Here is a 21,696-nt window from a genome sequence, read left to right as displayed (position 1 = left end):
GCAGCGCAGCCCGGGTGACAGGACGGGACCCAGCCTCTTTTGGCATCTCTGTCCCCTGGCCCTGGCCGCTTTTGGCATCTTTTCCCCCTCGGGCCCGGCCCCTTTTGTCAGCTCTCTCTGCGCCACGGAGCAGCCACAGCAACAGGGAAAGGCAAAAGCAGGAGCAGGGATGCTCCTCCTGAAGATGCCGCGCCGGCCTCGCCCGCCCAGGTGGGAAGTGTCGGGATTGGGATCGCGGCAGGTGTGGCTGTTACACGGGGAAATGCCGCGTTCGTGTGCCGGGCAGCAGGATTTCCCTGGCTGCGAGTCCCCCAAACGCTGCCGCTCCAGACCCAGGCGCTCCAGCTCCCTCATTATCCTGCTCCGGGCAGAAGTTACCGGTGTTTGCTGTCACAGCTCATCGGTGTCCTCGGCTCCGAGCTTCACACCCTCAGGAGAACGCTGGCACTTTGGGAAGCTTTGCTCTACGAGGAGTTTTTCGAAGCAGGACATCCCTGATCCGCTGTGTCCGGAGCTCTCCCGGGGACAGAGCTCCCGGCTGCGCCTCACTCGGCTGGAAATGAACACAGCGCCGGGGTGTGCCTCCAAATGAGGGCTTTGTGCTGCCTCAGCAGCTCCAACCTCCTCAAAAACCATTCCTGTCCATCCGAGCGTTTTGAAACAACCCAGAGGGAGCTCAAGGACATTCCCGCTGTGTGGCCAGACAGAGCTCACACAGGCCGGATGTCAGGAAATATGCAGAGCAGCTGGAGCTGGGGGTTTCTGGATGGGATCCGAGTGCTGGGAAGGCTGAGGTTGGGATTTTGGGCTGCCTGAGGGAGCCTCTGATCCTAAATCCCACCGAATCTCTGGCAACAACGCCCAAACGGTGTAAAAATAGAAGAATTTGGGTTTGTGCTAAAGATGGGGAGGGGGAATCCTTTCCTCTGCCTGGCTGCTTCCTCAGCAGGGAAAACTGAAATGTGTGCTGGGGGTAAGATGGGGATGGAGGGAAAGGGGAAATAGGAGGGGAGGGAGAAGGAAAAGAAGAGAATGGGGAAGCGGAAGGGGTAAGGATGGGAAGAGGAAGGAGAGGAAGGGGGAAGGGAAAATGGGGGAGAAGCTGATAGCAGCAAAGGGGAAAGGGAAAGTGTTGGAGTCCAGGGCATTCCTTTGGCTGCCCTGGAGGGTCAGAGACCTGGGCAGGGGCTCTGGGACCCCGGCTTTCCCCGAGGAGAAAGGGGAAAGAGGAAGGATAATGAGAAGGGATAAGGAAAAGGAGGAGGGAGAAGAAGGGAAATGGGAAGGGGAATGGGAAAAGGAGGAAGAGAAAGGGGAAGGGGAAAGGAGAAACGGGGAGGGGAAGGAGGAATGAGAAGGGGGAAAGGGGAAGGGAGGAGAAGGGAGAAAAGGATAAAGGGAAGGAAGGAGAGGAAGGAGAAGAAGGAGAGGAAGAAGGGGAAGAAGAAGGAGAAGGAGGAGAAGGGGAAGGTGGAGGAGAAGGTGGAAGAGGAGAAGGAGAGGGAATGGAGAAGGAAAGGAGAAGAGGAAGAAGAAGGAGAAAGAAAGGAGAGGAGGAGGAAGAAGAAGAAGAAGAAGGAGAAGAAGGAGAAGAAGGAGAAGAAGGAGAAGGAGCAGCAGGAGCAGCAGCAGCAGCAGCAGGGTCGGGAGGCGGGGCAGGGGCAGGAGGAGGGCTGGGAGGCGGGCCCGGGGCGGCTCCACACAAACCGTATCGCCGGCGGAGCGGGCAGGCAGCGCCGGGCGCGGTGGCGCGCGCCTGTAGTCCCAGCTGCCGGGGAGGCTGAGCCCGACGGATCGCTTGAGCCCAGGAGTTCTGGGCTGCCGTGAGCTGTGCCGAGCGGGCGTCCAAGCTAAGGCCGCCATCAATATGGTGACCCGCGGGGAGCTGCGGGACACCAGGTTGACTAAGGAGGGGTGAACCGGCCCAGGTCGGACACGGAGCAGGTCAAAGCTCCCGTGGCGGTCAGTAGCGGGATCGCGCCTGTGAATAGCCGCGCCAGCGTAGCCTGGGCAACACAGAGACACGCGGGCTCCCCTTTTGCCACAACGCGCCTCCAACGCACCCCGAACCCCCGCAAATACCTTTTCACACCCCACACGCAGCCGCGCAAACACCGCCTCCTACTGACACACAACCTCAACGCACCCGCGCCGCAAACACACACCAATTCACACACACAAACCCACCCCAAACACAAACCTGCCCTCAAGTTATGCACACCCACAAACACTCACCAAAGGGGTCCCGCGGGATCTTTCTGCTGCCCGACACGGACACGCGTGTGGGCTCCTTTGTCCTGCCCAGCACAGAGAGACGCGGGACCCCTGTCCTGCCCTCCACACCCGCGGCATCCTTTTGCCACACGCGGGTCCCTTTTATGTCCCCCTTTTGCCGGCCTCTCCCGGGGCTCTTTGGTCATACACGGACCCTTTTTTGTCACCCCGGACCCTTTTTTGTCACCCCCGGACCATTCTCTCTCACCGCTGGGCCCCGCTCGCCGCGCGCCCCCTCAGCGCCCCCGCGCTCACAGCGCCTCCTGTCGGTGGCGCGCGGCACCGCCCCGCCCGGCCCGGCCCGTGCGCGGCCGCGGAGCGCCGGGGATTGGCGCCGGGCGCGACCCGTAGCGCCCGTGGGCGCAGGCGCGGGAGCCGTGAGGGGCCGGGAGCCTTGCGGGGCAGCCGGGATTACGGAGGGGCCGGGAGCCGGGATCCCTGTGGGTCTCGGCGGGCGGCGCCGGCGCCATGAAGTCCCGCTTCAGCACCGTCGATATCCGCGCGGTGCTCGCCGAGCTGCGGCAAAGGTACCGGCACTCCCCGCCCGTGCGGCCGCGGGGAGCGGGGCCCGGCCCGGTGGGTCCTGGTCCTGCCCCGGGTCTTGGTTCTGGTTCTGGCGCGGCTTCTCCGCCCCGCCGTTGTCTCAGGGTTGTGAGGGCTCTGCTCCTCCATCGTATCCTGCTCTCACAGCTCTGCCCCTCAGCACTGCCCTGCCCGGGCTCTGCAGGACCCCCTCAGTCCCTCTGCCATCCAGTGCCACCTCTGCCACGGCAGGGACACCTTCCACCATCCCAGGCTGCTCCAAGCCCTGGCCAGCCTGGACTTGGACACTTCCATGGGTTTGGGGCAGCCACAGCTTTTCTGGGCACCCTGTGCCAGGGCCTGCCCACCCTCCCAGCCAGGAATTCCCAATTCCCAGTCTTTCCTCCTTCCCTGCCCTCTGGCAGTGGAAGCCGTTCCCTGTGTCCCGTCCTTCCGTCCCTTGTCCCCAGCCCCTCTCCAGCTCTCCTGGAGCCCCTTCAGGCCCTGCCAGGGGCTCTGAGCTCTCCCTGGAGCCTTCTCTCCAGGTGAACCACTCCCAGTTTCCCAGTTGGGAAACTCCTCAGATCCCCGTGGAGCTCTGACGCATTCCCGGTGTCCAGGGCACTCTGCATGTCCAGCCCTGCTCTGAAGGGAGTCACTGACACCCCCAGGCCAGTTCAGTGCCCATACTGGGATTACTGGTGCCCTGTGCTGCCAGAGGAGCTCCAGTAGAACCTGTATATTTTGCACCCCTGCCACAAAGAGCAGCACGGGCAGGAACTGGCAGCTTTCTGCATTTTATCCATATAACATACAAATTTCTCCATTTAATTTCCCCCCCCTCTCTTAATTGCTGTGTCTTAAGAGCAGTTTCTCCGTCTCTCCGTGGTTGTTGTTTCCAGCTCATTCCATTAATCTTCCTTTGCTGCCCTTTTGGTTACTCCTTGGTAATTTATATAACTTGCTGATTTATCATAACTTGGTAATTTATCATAACTTGTCCTTCTGTGTACTTTTAATTGCCACTGGGCTTTTCCCAGCCAGTTGAGTTTTGGATTCTCCAGAGCATTCCTTGTTTTCTTTCTGGCAGCTTGTTGGGAATGAGAGTGAACAACGTTTATGATGTGGATAACAAGACCTATCTCATTCGCCTGCAAAAGTAAGGGCTTCAAATAACTTCATTTAAAAATTCCGTACAAATGCTGTGTGAAAACTAGATTTTTTTTAAAAAATTGTCTGCAGTAATTTCTGACCTGTTTTTAGTGAAATTCTGCTGGTTTTTGGTAAAACGCAGTAATTTTTACCCGAAGAGTTCTTAGGAAATGGGATCTGGAGAGGGAAACGCTGCAGGGAACACTCTGCAAAGCGGTGGGTGGTGGGGTGGCTGCTCCTGTGCCACGTGGGATCCCGGGGTATCCTCACTGGGAAGGGATCCCCGGGGGTTTTTGGGGTGCAGCTCCCTGGTTTTGCCCCCAGGCCGGACTGCAAGGCCACGCTGCTGCTGGAGTCCGGGATCCGCCTGCACCTGACGGAGTTCGAGTGGCCCAAGAACATGATGCCATCCAGCTTTGCCATGAAGGTAAACTCACCAGCGTCTGTTGTTTGGTCAGGTGTCTGGATATCGAGGAGGAATGTTCATTTTCTGTCCTTGGAGGCGAGAAGACAGGGAAGGGTTATCCCGGTGAATCCTGATCCAGGATTCCCTAGAGACAAGGGAAGAGCACGTGTGGCCTTGGGGTCACATCACTGTTGTTTGGTGCCTGAAACAGCAAATATTTAAGTTTATAAACCCACTGCTGATGTCCTGGATGTCTTCTGGACCTCCCAGACCTTTTGGAATGTTGCTCCAGCAAAATCCTTGCCATTCCCGCTGGATTGTCTGAGTTTTCGGGCGCTGGATGCGGCACCCTGTGATACAGAGTGCTCTGTTCAGTCTGCTGAGCTCTGGGGGTCCAGGCCTTGCTCCAGGCTCTCAGGCTGGGCTCCTGCAGGTGCATCCATGGGGATCCAGCCTGGGATGACTCCCATGGGTGCGTTCATCCTCTGGGTGCAGCCAGAAATGGCTCAGCAGGGATTCTCCGGGGTGGCTTTCCACGGCTGAGGGAATGCAGGGATAATCCCAGCTCCCTTTACAAAAGAAACTCTTAGCCTTTGAACCAGCTGCTCCCTGGAGCTAAACAAACAACATGGAAAACATGTCTTACTGTTAAGAATTGGGCACAATTATATTTATAATTATAAAAATGAAGGTGTTACTTTGGTCAGCGCCAACATTTTTGCTCTTGTGATATTTGAGTTAAATAGGAAGTGGTTGGTGCCACTGGAGGGCTCTACAGCCAACCATTCCCAGATGTTTTCAGGTGTTTCCCAGACATTTTTCCCACCCTTCTGATGCAGGCTAGACAGAGTTAAAGGATGAAAAGCCCTTCAGAGGGTACACCCTGGGCAGCGCAGGGGGACAGGGTGGACAACAGTCACGAGTTTTTGGACAGATACAAGTTGGGTCTGTTTGCATATCAGAGTTTAATTGCCCAATCACGCCTCCAGGCGATGAAGCCCCTTCCTCCAAGTTTGCCCCGTAGACGAATTCACTATATTTACATTTCCGGGCCCTGAGGCAGTCAGGGCATCCTCGAGTTTCCCCGCCCTCGAGTTTCAGCCCTGCAGAGGGATTTCCCGAGCAGAGCGGGAGGGCAGCAGCTGCCAGCCGTAGGTTTGAGACCCCCGGGAGCTGACGCTGCGCGCCTGCCCGTGCCCGCAGTGCCGCAAGCACCTCCGGACGCGGCGCCTGGTGAGCGTCAGGCAGCTGGGCGTGGACCGCATCGTGGACCTGCAGTTCGGCAGCGACCAGGCCGCCTACCACCTGATCGTGGAGCTCTACGACAGGGTGAGTGAGGGACGGCCCCCGCCGCGCCCCCGCCCCGCGGGCGCCCCGGGCGGCCTCGCTGAGCGTCCCCCGTGCTCCCAGGGCAACGTCGTGCTCACCGACCACGAGTTCCTCATCCTCAACATCCTGAGGTTCCGCACGGACGGGGCGGATGACGTCAGGTTCGCGGTGCGGGAGCGGTACCCGGTGGACGGCGCGAAAGCTCCAGTGCCTCTGCCGACTTTGGACAGGTAACATCACTTTCAGGGCTCCTCACTTGTGGGGGTTTTTTATCTTTTCTGTTGTTAGAGCCGGGGTTAACGCTCGGGAGATGCAGTTTATCGTGTTGGGACTCAGACATTTATTAATTCTTATCTGTTACAGTCTCACAAGCTGTGAGTTCTGGCTAACAAAGTAAAAATGGCTCTAACTCTGTACAAGGCCTTTTAAGCACAAACTGTCCAATTATGAAACGACACCTAAATTATTTTTACTTTTAACCCAATAACCAAACACCCATGGTCCACAATGCGGATTTTTCTACCCAATTACAAAATCCCACCCAGACCCGTGAGGAAGAAGGTGAAAAAGAAGGACTCAGCCTCTGCCCTAAATCCTGCACCCTGCTTTATCTCTGTTCCTGTGCTCTAAACCCTTCAGCTCTGAGTTTCGCACCCTGTGCTGTCACACACTTCTATCCAAACCACACACCCACAATCCCAGCGCTGTCACTCCATTCTGGAGCCTTTTCCACGGCCTCAGGTCCAATGCAGGGTTTGCTGGGGGGGTCAGAGCCTGGCAGCACAGAAAGTCTGGAATTCTCAGTGCCCGGGGTTCCAGCAGTAACTGGTGTATTTCTGGTGATTAGTGCAAAAGCGTCTGTGCCTCTGCCAACCTTGGCCAGGTGATTTCAGTCTCAGAGCTCATAAATGGTTTATTCATTGGGATAACCCCAAATTCGTCAGAGCTGTGAAGATCTTTGGGTAGTTCCTCACGTGTTACATTTTTTTAGTTTCATTTTTTAAGGCTGGAAGTGTTTTGTAGCTTCTAAGCAATGCAGTGTTGTTTTAAGAGCACGTTACTCTTTGGGACTGCAGCTCTCCATTTTCTCCTGCAGGTTAACTGAGATCATATCAAATGCACCCAAAGGGGAGCAGCTGAAGAGGGTTCTGAACCCACTCCTCCGTGAGTAACTGGGCTTTGGGGGAAGAGGGAGCGAGGTCACTCCCTGTGGGTTACGCTGTGCTGGAAAATTCGAACAACTCATCGCAGAATCCTGGAGTGCTTTGGATTGGGAATGAGCCTTAAAGCTCCTCTCATTGCATGGGCATGGGCAGCTTCCACTAGGGATTTATTTCCAGAGCTGAGCCTGGCAGGGGCTCTGCTGGAGCTCTGGCTGGGGCCGTTTTGCACCTGGTACCAGATAAGAGCTCCAAGTGTAAAGTCAGGTTTTCCTGAGCACAGAGCCAGATTTGCCCTGTGTGAGCTCATCAGAACAAGTTTGGTTTTCCTCCTGACCCCACAATGCTGCTCCAGCAAGAGAATTTCCTGAGCAGCTCAAATCACACCTCAGCATTACCTCCCCCATCTCTTAATTCTCTTTTTCATCACCCTTTTCTTCCTCTTTCTCTGCCCTGATCTCCTAAATCATTGCTATTGCTATATAATAATAACAATATTACTGTATAATTGCTAATTATTTGCCCCCCCAATTCTGGGGGCCAATCCAGTGTTGCTGTATCCATGCTGGAATTTGGTGTTTCTGATCCTGTCACGTAGGAAACCTTGGCCTCACGTGGTTTTACTGCTCCAGTTGCCAGGCACAGCTGCTCCACTCTAAAATCCCCACCATTTTTCCCTTTGTGGGAATTTTGGCTGTTTCTCACCCCCTCCTCTTTACCCACCCATCCCTCCTGCCCTTTCCCTGATTTTTGGCACTCTTCTCACACTCTTGTGTCCAGATTTTTTTTTTTTTTTTTTGAAATGCAAATTTTGAATATTTTCTACAGGTGTTCCTTCACGATTTCTTTTTTTTTTTACAGCTTATGGGGCCACTCTCATCGAGCACTGCCTTATAGAAGCTGGATTTTCTGGAGCTGTCAAAATAGATCAGCATCTGGAAAGTAAAGGTGTGATAATTTAAAAGCTGGGCCACAAACGTGAGGATTTTTATGTCTTTATAGCTTTTTTTTTTTCCCCCAAAGAGCTGAGTAAACCTGTGGTTCTGACCACGTGGTTTTATTTTTGATGTCTGTAGCTTGGGGACCAGCCTTGTTTACATTAAAACTCTTGATCTGTGCATAAATTGGAGATAAAATATCAGATTGTTCCTGTAGTCTAAATGGGTTTATGGTGAGACACCACCTCACCACGAGGTGAGTTCTGGTGCTGCAAAGGGTGTTTGACAAGAGGAATTCACATCCAAGTCTTCATTTGTAGCAAACATTGGGGATTTGGTAAAGTAGCAGCTGTACATTTATTGGAAAATTAAAGATTGGGGTAATAAAATCAGCAGGTATTTTCCTGCAGTCTTCTTTTCCTCGTGTGCTTTGTATTTGCCATAAATCCAGAGGAATTTTTCCTTCCTACTGCATTATGGTGCTGTAAAAAAATAACTTCTCGCAGCTTCTGGCTTATGCTTTGCCCCTGCAGCTTTAGTTTCATAAAGTTCATTTGTGGGGTCTTTTTTTTCCTCCTGAAACTCAAATCATTATGTGCTAAAAGCATCCAGATAGATTTTTATATTAAAAATTTCCCAGATGTAAGCTTAGACTCCTGTTTAACATGAGCCAGGGATGAAATATTTCTGCTGTTTTCTCTTCAGAAAACCTTGAAAGGGTTCTTTCAGCTCTAGAGAAAGCAGAAGAATTCATGGCCCTCACTGACAACTTCAGTGGAAAGGTGGGTCTGGGGTGGGCTGTCAGGTTTTGGAATTGCAGAGTTAAACTGGCGAGCAGGAATTCCTCAGGATGTGCAATTCCCGCTCTTCCCAGCTGTGGATTTTATTCCTGGGTATAAAAATTGCTCCTTTCCACGGGCTGGGCAGCAGTTAAATAACGCACAGGCAGATTTTATAAATCCTGGGAGATTTGCACTTGGGCTCTGATAGGTTCTGTAATAAATTCTGCACATAAACTCTGCATTTATGGGATTGTCCTGAGCGCTGGAAGAAGTTCCCTTCGTTTTCCAGAAGAAATTGAGGGTCAAGACAAGCCAGTGGGTCAGGCACAGCTGGGATTATTTATTGATGGTCCCTAGACAAATGATGGGTTTTTTTGTATCCTTCCAGGGTTACGTTATCCAAAAAAGGGAGAAAAAGCCAAGTCTGGAACCGGACAAACCAGCAGAAGACATCTACACGTAAATATTTGAAGTATTTCTTCCCTTCCTTGCTCCTAGTCTGCGTGACAGGAATTAGTTCTCAGGTGGTAATATCCAACGTGTGTTTTACAGGTACGAGGAATTTCATCCCTTCTTGTTTTCTCAACACTCAAAATGTCCCTACTTGGAATTTGACTCGTTCAATAAGGTACGGGGCTCTGCTGATGCTGTGCTTGGGTGCTTGAATTGGCTGCTGCTACAAAGGGTGATTAAAGCACGGAGCAGGGGCTGTTAATGAGAGCAGAGACCTTGGAAGGGGTGATGCATTTTGTGGATGGATGTTTGATGAGGAAAGGTGGAAGGTTTGATGAGGGAGGTGGAAGTTTGCAGTCAGAGGATCCCAGATGTTCTGGAGAGCTGGAATCTGAGTTGTCTCTGGAGTGAGCAGTTGTGACAGATGTCACATTTACACTCCTGTTACTGCTCTGAAAACCTCAGGGCCTCTTATTTGGTGTTTCCTTGGGCATTGTCCTTTCTGGTCCTGGACTCATTAACATCATTAACATCTGGAGCCGTTCATTAACATCTGGAGCCATTCACTGCCTCTTGTTCCTGACCTTCATCTCCAGAATTCCCACTCCACGCTCCTGCTCTGCTTCCTGCCTGACTTTCTGTCATCTCCACTTACCACAGAATCCCAGAACGGTTTGGGCTGGAAGGGACTCAGAGCTCATCCAGTGCCACCCCTGCCATGGCAGGGACAGCTCCCACTGCCCCAGGCTGCTCCAAGCCCAATGTCCAACCTGGCCTTGGGCACTGCCAGGGATCCAGGGGCAGCCACAGCTGCTCTGGGAATTCCATCCCAGCCAGGAATTCCCAATCTCCCACCCATCCCTGCCCTCTGGCAGTGGGAGCCATTCCCTGTGTCCTGTCCCTCCATGCCTTGTCCCCAGTCCCTCTGATGATCTAAACAGCCCCAAACCTTCCTCATCCCGTGCTTTCAGCGCAGCTGGAACACCAGGAGCGGTTCTGAGGCATTTTTGGGTCTTTGTGCTTTTGTAACTGACCCCGTGAAGCAGCGGGGATTCGGGGCAGACAGATCTGCCTTTGCAGCCATTTGACCTGAACCAAAGCAGCTGCTTTGCCTTCATTTCTTAGCAAATAAAAGGCTGAGCCATTGCTTGGCCACTTTTTTTTTTTCCTTCTGTGTTTGCAGTGAGACACAGCCCCGAGTGTCCTGCTGGACTCATCCGATGGGAAGGGAGATGGAGGAAGCTCCTGGAGGTTGTTTCAGCCTCTGGCAGCTCCTTTAGGGCTTTGCAGCCCCTTCTCTGCAGGGATCCTCCTGTGCCTGCTCCGAGTCAGGCCAGAATCTGGGGATTCTCCGGGCCAGAATCCGGGGATTCTCCGGGCCAGAATCCGGGGATTCTCCAACCTGCTTCTCTCCTGCAGGCCACGGATGAGTTCTACTCCAAGCTGGAGGGGCAGAAGATTGATCTGAAGGCCCTGCAGCAGGTGTGTCCTGATCCAGGCCTGGGCACCTGCGATGGCTCCCAGATTTCCAGAGGCTTCTCCTGCTTCTTGCAGTGATTACCTGATGCCATTTGGATTTATATGTCTATTTTTTTTTAAATTTTTTTTTTAATTTTTTTTTTTTGCCATCTTGCATTTAAAAGGAAAAACAAGCGTTGAAGAAACTGGAAAATGTCCGTAGGGACCACGAGCACAGACTGGAAGCTCTCCAGCAGGCTCAGGTAAGGGAGATTTTGGGTTTTAATTAAAAATACGCATAATGACACCACCATGGGATGGTTTGGTCAGGAGGGAACTCCAGTCCCATCCAGCTCCAGGGCAGGGACACCTTCCACTACCCCAGGCAGCTCCAGCCCTGCCAGGGCTTGGCAGCGCCGGCGTCGGACGTTCTCCCGTGCCGCCGTTTCCATCCGTCCTCGGATTTCTTCAGCGCCCCTTCCGCTTGTGTAAAAAAGCCGCCGCAGAGCAGGCGAGCAGCTGCAGCGTCTCCAAGCTGCTCCTTTCCCTAAGGAAGCTGACCAGCTGAAGGGAGAGCTGATCGAGATGAACCTGGAGGTGGTGGACAGAGCCATCCGCGTGGTGCGCAGCGCCCTGGCCAACCAGATCGACTGGACCGAGATCGGCGCCATCGTCAAGGAGGCGCAGGCGCAGGGGGACCCCGTGGCCACGGCAATCAAAGAGTTAAAGCTGCACACGAACCACATCACCATGCTGCTGAGGTGAGTGTGAGCGTGTGCTGGGAAACTCACACTGCAGCAGGAGTTTAGAGAGTTAAACTGCACACAAACACAAACCACATCACCGTGCTGCTGAGGTGAGTGTGAGTGTGTGCTGGAAAACTCACACTGCAGCAGGAGTTTAGAGAGTTAAACTGCACACAAACCACATCACTGTGCTGCTGAGGTGAGTGTGTGCTGGAAAACTCACACTGCAGCAAGTTTAGAGAGTTAAACTGTACACAAACCACATCACCGTGCTGCTGAGGTGAGTGTGAGTGTGTGCTGGGAAACTCACACTGCAGCAAGTTTAGAGAGTTAAAGTGTTCACAAACCACATCACCGTGCTGCTGAGGTGAGTGTGTGCTGGAAAACTCACACTGCAGCAAGTTTAGAGAGTTAAACTGCACACAAACACAAACCACATCACCGTGCTGCTGAGGTGAGTGTGTGCTGGAAAACTCACACTGCAGCAAGTTTAGAGAGTTGAACTGCACACAAACACAAACCACATCACCGTGCTGCTGAGGTGAGTGTGTGCTGAAAAAACTCACCTCAATCTGCAGCAGGAGGTTAGAGAGTTAAAAGAAAAAAAAAATCAAGAAAGAATCCCAAATATCTTTTCTGTACCCAGAAGTTTTGGTGTGAAAGCTGGGACGTGGCAAAGTTAACCCGTGAATTTTTGGTTGCCTCACTTTCAGAAGTGAGGTAATTAAGTGTTAGTTTAGTTCTATAAACAAGCAGAACTACATGTCAGTTCATGGAATAAACTTGTTTTCAGTCAGTTCCTTGCATTGGAAAAATCGAGCTCTTCATCTTCTGCTTTTGTTTTCTTTTCTCCCCCCAGATTTGGCTGACCCAAGACACAGAAGGGTTGGCACACGAAGCATTGCAGGGCTTCCTGTGTCTGCACAGGGAAAAGGGTTTAGAGGCTCCTTGGGCCGTTTCCAAACTTCTCCGAGGATTAAATTAAGAGCACATTGCACCGAGGATTAAAAATTAACCAGTTCTCTTTATCTCCATCTTATGATGGAATCTTTAATCTCTTTAGGAACCCATATCTGTTATCTGAAGAGGAAGAGGAGGAGGACGATGCTGATGTAGAGAAGGAGGAAGCAGAAGAACCAAAGGGAAAAAAGAAAAAGAATAAAAGCAAACAGCTGAAGAAACCTCAGAAAAACAAACCCTCGTTGGTTGATGTCGATCTCAATTTGTCTGCCTATGCCAATGCCAAAAAGTAAGATTTTTTTTTTTTTTTTTCCAGTAAATGTGTGTTTTTGTAGGAGAAATTTCTGTGGGTGTGCAGTTGTCGGTGATAATACTGCAGGAGGAAGGGTTTGGGGACATCTTGTTAAAAATGGAAATAGCAGCTTGTCCTGAGCTCTGGGATGGGAATTGCCCTGTCCAGAGCCCGTGGTGCAGAGCAGCTGCTCTGGGCCTGTCACAGTGGCCGAGTTTTGAATGCCAGTTCTGCCTGCGATAAGTGGGATGAGGATGAAGGGGTGGCTGTGCTGGCATTTCACACTCGTGTCTCACAGGTACTACGATCACAAACGGCACGCCGCCAAGAAAACTCAGAAGACAGTGGAAGCTGCAGAAAAGGTATCTGTGGTTTTTTCCCTTGGATTTTCGGAGATATTTGAAAGGAAAAATCCAATGCTGAGCCAATGCTCGGTGGGAAATCCTGAGCTGATCTGAGCAGCCCTAACGAAACATGAAAGGGAAAAACAGGGAAAGGGAAAGGGAGAAACAGCCAGGCTTGGTTTGTTCTTGACACTTTGAGCTCGGTGGAGGATTGCAGATCCCTGGTGGAGCCTCCTTTTCCAGCAGTAGCATTGGGAATGCTCAGAACAGGTGGACTGTTGGAGTCCAGGGCATTCCTTTGGTTGCCCTGGAGGGTCAGGGACCTGGGCAGGGGGGTCTGGGACCCCAGCCCAGAGCCCAGGGCTCAGAGAGACACTGGATTTGATTTCAGTCCGTGGGAAAGACTTCCTACACTGAGAGAGGGTTTACAGGCCACAAGAGTGTGAAAAATAGTAGTTTAGCTTATCACAGGGTGAAAAACCAGTAATTTTAGATTCCTTTAGATTCACTTCATTGAAGTGAATGGGGCAAGATGGAGAATTTGGGGCGTTGTCTCCTTCTTCATTCTCCTTCCCTCACTCCATTTCTGCAGTGATGTTGGCACAAAGTAGTTAGTGAGGATTGGGTCAGAGTAAAGATGACCTTTTTAGTATTAGTGATAGACATTGGTAAGAAATAGTAAATAAGAAATACGTAGCAATTAGTATAAAAGATAAGGACAACCCAGCTCGGGGGGAGACGTGAGGAGTCCATGCAGCTGCAAACATCTTGTTGGTCACTGAGAAAATTGTAAGATAAGAAACAATAAATGAAATATGCAACCTTGAAAAATCTAAACGTGAAGACTCCGTCTCTTCCTTTGGTTTGGCTCAGAGCTGTGCAGGGGGGCAAAGGACCCTGAAACCACCTGAAAAACGGGGAAAGCCCCGACAGTGGAGATACTGACAGACCAGGATTTAGAGTGGAAAGTCAGTGGAAATCCTTCCAAAATCCAAGAGCTGATCGTTTCAGCTCTGCAGGGTGGCGTTTGAAGAGCAGGGCTGGGTGGAGCCTGCTCTGTGCTCAAGCCCAGAACCGTTTCCTCCCAACTTTCCCAGCGTTCAGTTGGGAATTTCAGGATCCCTGCTGCAATGGTGACGCTGCTTTCTGTCCAAACAGGCTTTTAAATCAGCTGAGAAGAAGACGAAGCAAACCCTGAGGGAAGTTCAGACAGTCACCACCATCCAGAAGGCCAGAAAGGTCTATTGGCAAGTACAGCTCCATGGCCCTTCTCCCATGGCCCGTGCCAGGATGGATCTTCCCTGGCTTTGGGACTGGAGCTCTTTAGGATTTCCGTTCTTTAGGATTTCTGAGCACTGCACTTTGCGTGGAGTCTCCTTAAAGGTGCTTCTCAAAGTCAGGGAATCCCAGAATGGTTCCCAGGGACAGCAGCTGTGGCTGCCACGTCCCTGGAAGTGTCCAAGGCCAGCTTGGACGTGGTTTGGAGCGGCCTGGGACAGTGGAAGGTGGGGACTGGGTGATCTTTAAGGTCCCTTCCAACCCAAACCATTCTGGGCTTCTGTGCTTTAAAAACCAAACAACCCAGACAAAACCTCAAAGCTTTCAATCACCCTAATGACTGAATTGTTAAAATAAAAATGAGTGGGAGGACTGTGGTGATGGTGCTTCTTGTTCCATCTCCAGATCTCACTGCCAGTGATGCTGTGGTTGTCCCGTGCCTTGTTTTTATGTCCCAGGCCTGTGGATGGAAGTAGAAATATTTCCAGTGTCATCAGTTGTTGAGATGGATAATCCTGAGTTTGGTATCAAAGACCACCTGTGCAGTGTCCTGTTGGTTCCAGGTGTTTCTCACACCGTGGATTTGCTGGAATTTGGCAGGTTTGAGAAGTTCCTGTGGTTCATCAGCTCTGAGAATTACCTGGTCATTGCTGGCAGGGATCAGCAGCAGAACGAGCTGATCGTGAAGCGCTACCTCAAACCAGGTGGGTCCACGGAGGGGAGGGGTGGGATTCCTCCTCCTCCCCGGCCCTGGGCGTGTCCAGGAGTGACATGGGAAGGTCTCTCTGCCTCCTCCCTGAGCTGGGCCTCGGATCAAAGGGAGTTTTGGTGGCGGGAGTTCCTCCCGTGCCACGGGGCGAGAGCAGCTTGGATGGGCTCCCCTCAGGAGCGCAGGAGCCGATTCTCCCTGGGACAGGGATGGATCAAAAAGCTGCTGTGTCCCCACCCTGCCCCTTGCAGCCACACCAGGCGCTTCCATCTAAGGCTGGAGCCTCCCCTGGCTCCAGGGCTGCGTGCACCTGACAAATCTCCCGTTCCCCAGGGGACATCTACGTGCACGCCGACCTGCACGGAGCCACCAGCTGCGTGATCAAGAACCCCTCAGGTACCTGTGGGGCCCTGGGCGCGGGAGCTGGCGGCGGCATGGGGCTCAATCCTCCCTTGGGGGGCTCCCAGGCCGGATTAGGGCAGGGTTTGACGGCTCCTGGGTGTTCCCAGGTGAGCCCATCCCGCCGCGGACGCTGACGGAGGCCGGGACCATGGCCCTGTGCTACAGCGCTGCCTGGGACGCCCGCGTGGTCACCAGCGCCTGGTGGGTCTCCCACAGCCAGGTGAGCTCTGCAGGCAGGAGCTTTGCAGCCACAGCATCCCAGGGGAGTGGGATGTGCTCAGACCTCTGTGTGAGGGTGCGGCCCTCACGCCAAAGCCGTGGTGGTTTTATTCCCCGAGCGCTGCTGAGCTTGTCCTGGGTTTGTTTGCTGGGATGCTCAGCCAGGGCTCCTAAAGCACAGTGTGTGGTTGGGTTGGGTCGCTGCAGAGGGCAGGAAGAACCCCTTGGGTGCAGAGCCGTTCCCAGGAGTTCAGCTCCTGTTAAACTTCAATCCTAGCCTCCTGTCACAGAGACTTTCTACAGTTTATCCTGGTTTTCTCTCAGGTTTCTAAAACCGCCCCCACGGGAGAATATCTCACCACCGGGAGCTTCATGATCCGAGGTGAGGCACGAGGGAACAGTGGGAATGGGATGTTTTCCCAAAGGCGCTGCTGGGCTGTCCTGCAGTGGCAGCAGATCCCACTCTTCTCCCAGAAATCTCTTGGGAATGGCTTAGTCTGAGCCCTGGGCAGAAGTTCATTAACTCAGCTGCTTTTGAGCTCTCCTGTTCTCATCCCAGAGATAAAATAAGCCCCAGTGTAATTTTTTGGTAGCCTAAAGCCTCTCATAAAAACGAATTTTGGAAGCACATCCTGCAGCATGGCTGCTAAACCTCCTCACGAGACTCTCCCTTTGTTTTTCAGGGAAAAAGAATTTCCTTCCACCTTCCTATCTGATGATGGGCTTCAGCTTCTTGTTTAAGGTACAGCTTTCCCCATGCAGCTCCTGCTGGCTTTTGTAATTTGCTTTGAGCTGCAGGAGGTTTATTTTCTGCATCTCGCTTATCAGTATATTCCCAATTACTTCTTTTCCCACTGGGACAAATCCCATAAAAGGCTTCTTGCTGATAATGACTCTGCTTTCATCTCCATCGCAGCCCAGTGTGCTCTGTCTGCATTTCAAACAGACTCTGCGCCTTCCTGCCTCTGCCAGGGTTGTTATCCCGGCTCTCTTTGGAGCCTGGAAGTGCTCAGGGAATCCGGGAGTGCAGCTCTGTGTGTCACCCTGACTTCTGAGCTTGGCACACTTGGCTCTGCTTTCGTTTTCTTGCCAAAAAAAGCGTTAAAAAAGGGAAGAAGAAAAGCTGAGTGAGGTGTTGTGCGAGCACCACCAGGCCTGACACAGAGGCTCCTCGTTTTCAGGTGGATGAAAGCTGTGTCTGGAGGCACCGGGAGGAGAGGAAGGTCAAGGTGCAGGATGAGGATCTGGACACGGTTTCCAGCAGTGCCAGTGAGCTGGTGGCTGAGGAGGTGGAGCTTTTAGGTACAGGGGAAGGGCTGGGGGCTGTGGGTGCTGCTGAGGGATCCTGCAGGGCCTGGGTGATCCCTGAGCTTGGATCACTGACAGGAATGGCTTCCCACTGCCAGAGGGCAGGGATGGATGGGAGATTGGGAAGGAATTCCTGGCTGGGAGGGTGGGGAGGCCCTGGCACAGGGTGCCCAGAGCAGCTGTGGCTGCCCCTGGATCCCTGGCAGTGCCCAAAGCCAGGCTGGATGGGGCTTGGAGCAGCCTGGGACAGTGGGAGGTGTCCCCGCCATGGCAGGGGTGGCACTGGGTGGGATTTAATGTCCCTTCCAACCCAAACCATCCTGGGATGATGGCTCAGTTTGGTGTTCTGTGTTTTCCTGCCCTGGGTGCCCCAGATGGAGGAGACAGCAGCAGTGAGGAGGAAAAAGCTGAGGGTGAGGAAGCTCCAGAGGGTGAGGAAGCTCCAGGGGATGTGGAAGCCACAGCTGAGAGTCCCCATGAGGAGGGTGCTGCTGAGCTGGAGCAGGGAGGAGGGAACACTCCTGCTCCAGAGGCTGACTCCGAGGAGGACGATGGAGAATCTGAGGAGGAACATCCAGAGCCCAGGAGGGAAGTGAAGGAGGAAGAGGTGAATTACCCAGACACCACAATCGACCTGTCACACCTTCAGTCCCAGAGGTGAGAGCAGCAGCAGCTGGGGCCCCTGAGGGTCTCCTAAACCCTGCCAGGACAAGGCTGGGATGTGTTGTCATCCCTTCTTTCCATGCTCAGCAATGGGAATGCTGCCTCATTTTCCTTTCAGGGCTGCTCACACCTGACAAAGTGAGCCCTGAGCCAGTTGGGTGGTGCTCCTGGGGCTGTGTGCCTGGGAAGCTGCACCCTGGGGCTCCCTCAGTGCCCTGCCTGTTTGCTGTGTGTGTGTGTGAGAGGAGCTGGCAGCTGAGATGGTTTTCTGAAGTGAATCCCAGTGTTCCTGCCTTTCCCAGTCACACTGGAAAAGATGAAAGTCCCAACCAAGCTGCCCAGGTTTGGGCTGTGGTTGGTTTGTCCATGGGGAGCTGCCCTACATCTGCTGAGGAGCTCCTTTTCCATCTCCCCACAGATCCCTGCAGAAAACCATCCCCCAAGAGGAAGAGCCCAGCTTGGTAAGGTCCCAGCTCTGCTGGGTGGCCCGGAGCAGTGGGAGCTGCTGGGCAGGACCTGCCCTGAGCTGCCTTTCCCTCCTCAGGGTGACAGCAGGGCCCAGGGCCGGAGGCATCTCTCTGCCAAGGAGAGGAGGTGAGAGCCAGGGGGAGCTCCAGGGAATCCCGGGGTGGTTTGGGCTGGAAAGGAGCTGAAATCCCATCCCATTCCACCCCTGCCATGGCAGGGACACCTCCCACTGTCCCAGGCTGCTGCAAACCCCATCCAGCCTGGTCTTGGGCACTGCCAGGGATCCAGGGGCAGCCAGAGCTGCTCTGGGCTGTGCCTCCCCCCCATTCCCTGCCTGCTCCATGCCCACTGTCCATCCTGCATTTCCAGGTGCTGCTCCTGTCCTTTGGGAATGCTGGCTGGGAACAGTTTCACTCGTGGGCTGGGGGGATTTTCTGAGGAGGGGCTGTTTCCAGTGTTCCTCTGGATCCCTGTGGCAGGGAGGCAGGGTGGGAATGCTGTCAGGAGAGCAGCAGCCTCTCATCACAACAGATGAGGAAGCTGTGATTGTTCTCCTTAGAGAGATGAAGAAAAAGAAGCAGCAGAACAACTCGGAGAACTCGGAGCTGTCTGAGGAGAAGCACAAGGAGACGGAGACAGAGAGCCAGCCTCCAGCTGCTCCCAGCAGCCACAAGGCTGCCCCAGCCCCTCAGCCCATCAAGCGGGGCCAGAAGGTGAGCAGGGGAACCCTGGGCTGAGCTGTTGGCACAGAAATGTGGACAGAAATCCCAGATTTCCCAGACACCCCCTGGCTGCCCGCTGGTTTTAGGCTGGTGGTGGTGGTGCTTTCGGTGGTTTCAGGACGATGGTGGTGGGGGTTTAGCACGGAGCTCACTGGAACCAGTCCCTCTGAAAGAGTTTGGGACACGGGGAAGGAAAAGAACACGTGGGGTCAGCATCCATGGTTGCAAAACTCTTGCTAAGAGTTGTCGTTTCTGAAGCTGTTGGTGTTTCCTCCTGCAGAGTAAAATGAAGAAGATGAAGGAGAAGTACAGGGACCAGGACGAGGAGGACCGGGAGCTCATCATGAAGCTGCTGGGGGTGAGGGGGGAGCTGTGCCTTCCCCGGGCCCTGGTGGCTCCGGGCCCCAGCCCTGACCCCCTGTGTCACCACAGTCCGCAGGCTCCAACAGGGAGGACAAAGGGAAAAAAGGGAAGAAGGGGAAGACAAAAGAAGAGGCAGCAAAGAAGCAACAGCAGAAAAGCAAAGCCCAGCGTCGTGCAGTCACTGGGGGCAAGGAGCCCCTCGCAGCGGGAATTCTGCACGAGGAACAGGACCCAGGCCTGGATGAGCTGCAGGAGGAGAAGGTGAGGAACAGGGTGGGAAGGTGAGCAGCTCTCTCCTCTCCTGTCCTTGTGTCTCTCCCTTCCTGGGGCTCTCCTGGCTCTCGCACCCGGAGGCTGAGCAGCTCCCCAGGGATTCTGGGCTCCGTGCAGAGCTCTGTGTGTGTTGCCAGGGCTCAGAGAGCCCACTGGATTCCCAGAGCAGCCCAAAGCCCTGCAGCAATCCCTGTGCTCATCCTGTTCCCAGCACAGCCAGAACTGGGTCTCGGAGCAGTGCCGAGGTTCCCGTTGATCCAGCCTGGAGCCGGGCTTTGGTGTCTCTGGGCTCCATCTCCCTCCCAGCTCGGCGTGTGCCAGGCAAAGCAGAGGCTGATGACAGAACTGACTGAGGCCAGGGCAGGAAGAAGCAGCTCCGTGGTTTCTGCAGCCCTGATGTGTTCTCTGTTTGTGTGTGCAGGAGGAGCAGGACCAGGAGCAGCCGGGACTGGAGGTAAATAAATGCTCAGCTCTGTCAGTGCCGAGCTGTGTTCCTGCTGGGACTGGGACGTGTGGGAGCCCTCCAGGACTGTCTGAACCCACCTTAACTGCAGCTTGAAAAATTCCCCTCCTTTTGTGCCTGCCCTGCTCATCTCCACATCCTCCACAAGCCCAGAGCTGGCTCCGTGGATGCTTGCCCTGGTGGCTCTGGGCTGGAGGATGACACACTGAGCAGTGCAGGTTCTTCTTTAGTTTCGAAATTTATTTACATGTAAAATTGTTTCAAACTTTCCTGTAATTACTTCTGTGTAATTGCAGGCTGTGGGTGTTGCCCAGGGCTGGGAATTAGTGAATTCCTTTTCAATTCCTTAATGGAGGAGGATAACGGTGTCTGCTGGGGGAAGCTTTGGGTAACTCCATGGGGGGCCCCAAAAACCAAGATCCAGCAAAGATTTTAGTGATGAAACAGCATCAGCCACGAATCCTGCCTTGGGAATTCCATGCCAGCAAAGTGCTCATGGAACCAAGGAACAGCTGGGGTTAGAAGGGACCTCAAAGGCCGCCTGCTGCCACCTCCTGCCCCGTGACCCCAGGGAGGGCCGAGCTCAGGGCCTGGTCCCAGTGGAGCTCTTTGTGTCCCAGGACAGCCAGGCCCTGCTGGACTCCCTGACTGGGCAGCCCCACCCCGAGGACATCCTGCTCTTCGCTGTCCCCATCTGTGCTCCCTACACAGCCATGGCCAACTACAAGTGAGTGGCAGTACCCTCCTGGGAGGGGCTCTGTGCTGGGGTTGTTTCACGTACAGAAACCTTTCCTCTGGGCAGGTATAAAGTCAAGCTCACTCCGGGCACACAGAAGAAGGGCAAAGGTACGGTCTGAGAGCCCTGACTCCTTCCCTGTGCTCTGCCTGCCGGTTTTCCAGGCTGTTTCACTCTTGCCCATGTTTCTTCCAGCTGCCAAGATCGCCTTGCACAATTTCATGCAGTCCAAAGAAGCCAGCGCACGAGAGAAGGATCTGTTCCGCAGCGTCAAGGTGAGGCTTTCTCTGCAGTGCCTCCTGTGCAAGGCAGCAGCGAAACGTCCGCAGTTCGGGGAGGAGATGCTGCCAAAGCCGAGCAGTGCTGTGGGTTATTTCAGCACTGGAGTTTGTCAGGGCTCCTGGGGAAGTCAGAGACTCCTGCTTTGGTTTGGGGTGGAAGAAGCTTAAAAGCCACCTCAGTCCGTGGGCAGTGTCCCAGGCTGCTCCAAGCCCCGCTGTCCATTCCAGCCTGGAACGCTTCCAGCCGCTCTGGGAAAGCTGTGCTGCCTGGGAAGGAGCACCAGGAGCAGCCTCAGTGGCGGCACTGGGCCTTTTGTTTCTGCATTGTGTCACTCCTGTGACAAAAGCAGCAGCTTCCCAGAAACCCTCTGGGGCTGGGAGGGGGAATTCCAGGTGCTTGCAGGGGGAGTGGAGGTTGGAGGTGTCCTGTGGCTCTCTTCCAGCCAGGTGCTCACCAGGGCCAAGGAAAGGGATCATCCCAGTGCTCCAGAAAGCCTTTCCTGCTGTGGTCACTTCTTCCTCTTCCGTGTTTCCTAGGACACCGATTTGTCAAGAAATATTCCTGGGAAGGTGAAAGTGTCTGCGCCTCACCTCCAGAACATGAAGAAGAAGTGATTCCGTGCGGGGGCCCTCGCCCCCAAACCGGACCCGGGGCTGGGACAGACGGACACAGACCCAGGCCCAGGCCTGAATTCCAACTCCCAGGACCTCACTCCTGGTGGTTTAGCTGGACTCTGATACAAATTGCAGATAAACACGGAAGTAAATCGCTGCCGTTTGGTCAGGAATGTCCTTCCCTGCTGCCGCCTCTGTGTTCGAGCGCTCGTTCCCCACCGCTGGGCAAAGGCTCTGGAATCCGGGGCAGGAAAACTCGGGGCTGTTCAGGAGGGCAGCTCCAGGGGGAATGCTTCCTTTGGGAAGGTGAATTGTGTTTCCCCCCCAAACACTCCCTGGCTGTGCAGAGAGGGGAGGCGCAGGCCCAGATCCCCCCAGCC

At 54.0% G+C, this 21,696-nt stretch overlaps 1 protein-coding gene across 1 annotated transcript; it reads left to right on the top strand.

The window, feature by feature from the left end:
* Window positions 1-2,645: 2,645 nt before the first annotated feature.
* NEMF (nuclear export mediator factor) lies at window positions 2,646-21,493 on the top strand. Its single transcript, XM_040066588.2, has 33 exons — window positions 2,646-2,801; window positions 3,887-3,955; window positions 4,273-4,375; window positions 5,558-5,683; window positions 5,765-5,913; window positions 6,780-6,847; window positions 7,705-7,791; window positions 8,487-8,563; window positions 8,952-9,022; window positions 9,116-9,191; window positions 10,436-10,498; window positions 10,660-10,737; window positions 11,027-11,235; window positions 12,284-12,469; window positions 12,771-12,834; window positions 13,975-14,063; window positions 14,695-14,798; window positions 15,137-15,199; window positions 15,313-15,425; window positions 15,749-15,806; window positions 16,108-16,166; window positions 16,606-16,726; window positions 17,107-17,389; window positions 17,814-17,856; window positions 17,940-17,989; window positions 18,423-18,576; window positions 18,866-18,943; window positions 19,018-19,209; window positions 19,643-19,675; window positions 20,305-20,411; window positions 20,487-20,530; window positions 20,616-20,695; window positions 21,239-21,493. Exons 1-33 carry the CDS (start codon window positions 2,743-2,745, stop codon window positions 21,314-21,316), a joined length of 3,234 nt encoding a protein of 1,077 aa, XP_039922522.1. The 5' UTR covers window positions 2,646-2,742; the 3' UTR covers window positions 21,317-21,493.
* Window positions 21,494-21,696: the final 203 nt, after the last annotated feature.

Source organism: Hirundo rustica, chromosome 6 (assembly GCF_015227805.2).
Source record: "Hirundo rustica isolate bHirRus1 chromosome 6, bHirRus1.pri.v3, whole genome shotgun sequence".
Lineage (NCBI taxonomy): Eukaryota > Metazoa > Chordata > Aves > Passeriformes > Hirundinidae > Hirundo > Hirundo rustica.
The sequence above is the reverse complement of the archived record's forward strand: the minus strand, read 5'-3'. Positions and strand labels throughout refer to the sequence as shown.

What these genes read in the sequence shown, in the direction of transcription:
- NEMF (XM_040066588.2), top strand. Translation starts at nt 2,743, where the DNA reads ATGAAGTCCCGCTTCAGCACCGTCGATATCCGCGCGGTGCTCGCCGAG. An exon ending in CGTGATCAAGAACCCCTCAG is followed by an intron (nt 15,200 to 15,312) that starts GTACCTGTGGGG and finishes GGGTGTTCCCAG; the next exon opens with GTGAGCCCATCCCGCCGCGG. An exon ending in CCATCAAGCGGGGCCAGAAG is followed by an intron (nt 18,577 to 18,865) that starts GTGAGCAGGGGA and finishes TTCCTCCTGCAG; the next exon opens with AGTAAAATGAAGAAGATGAA.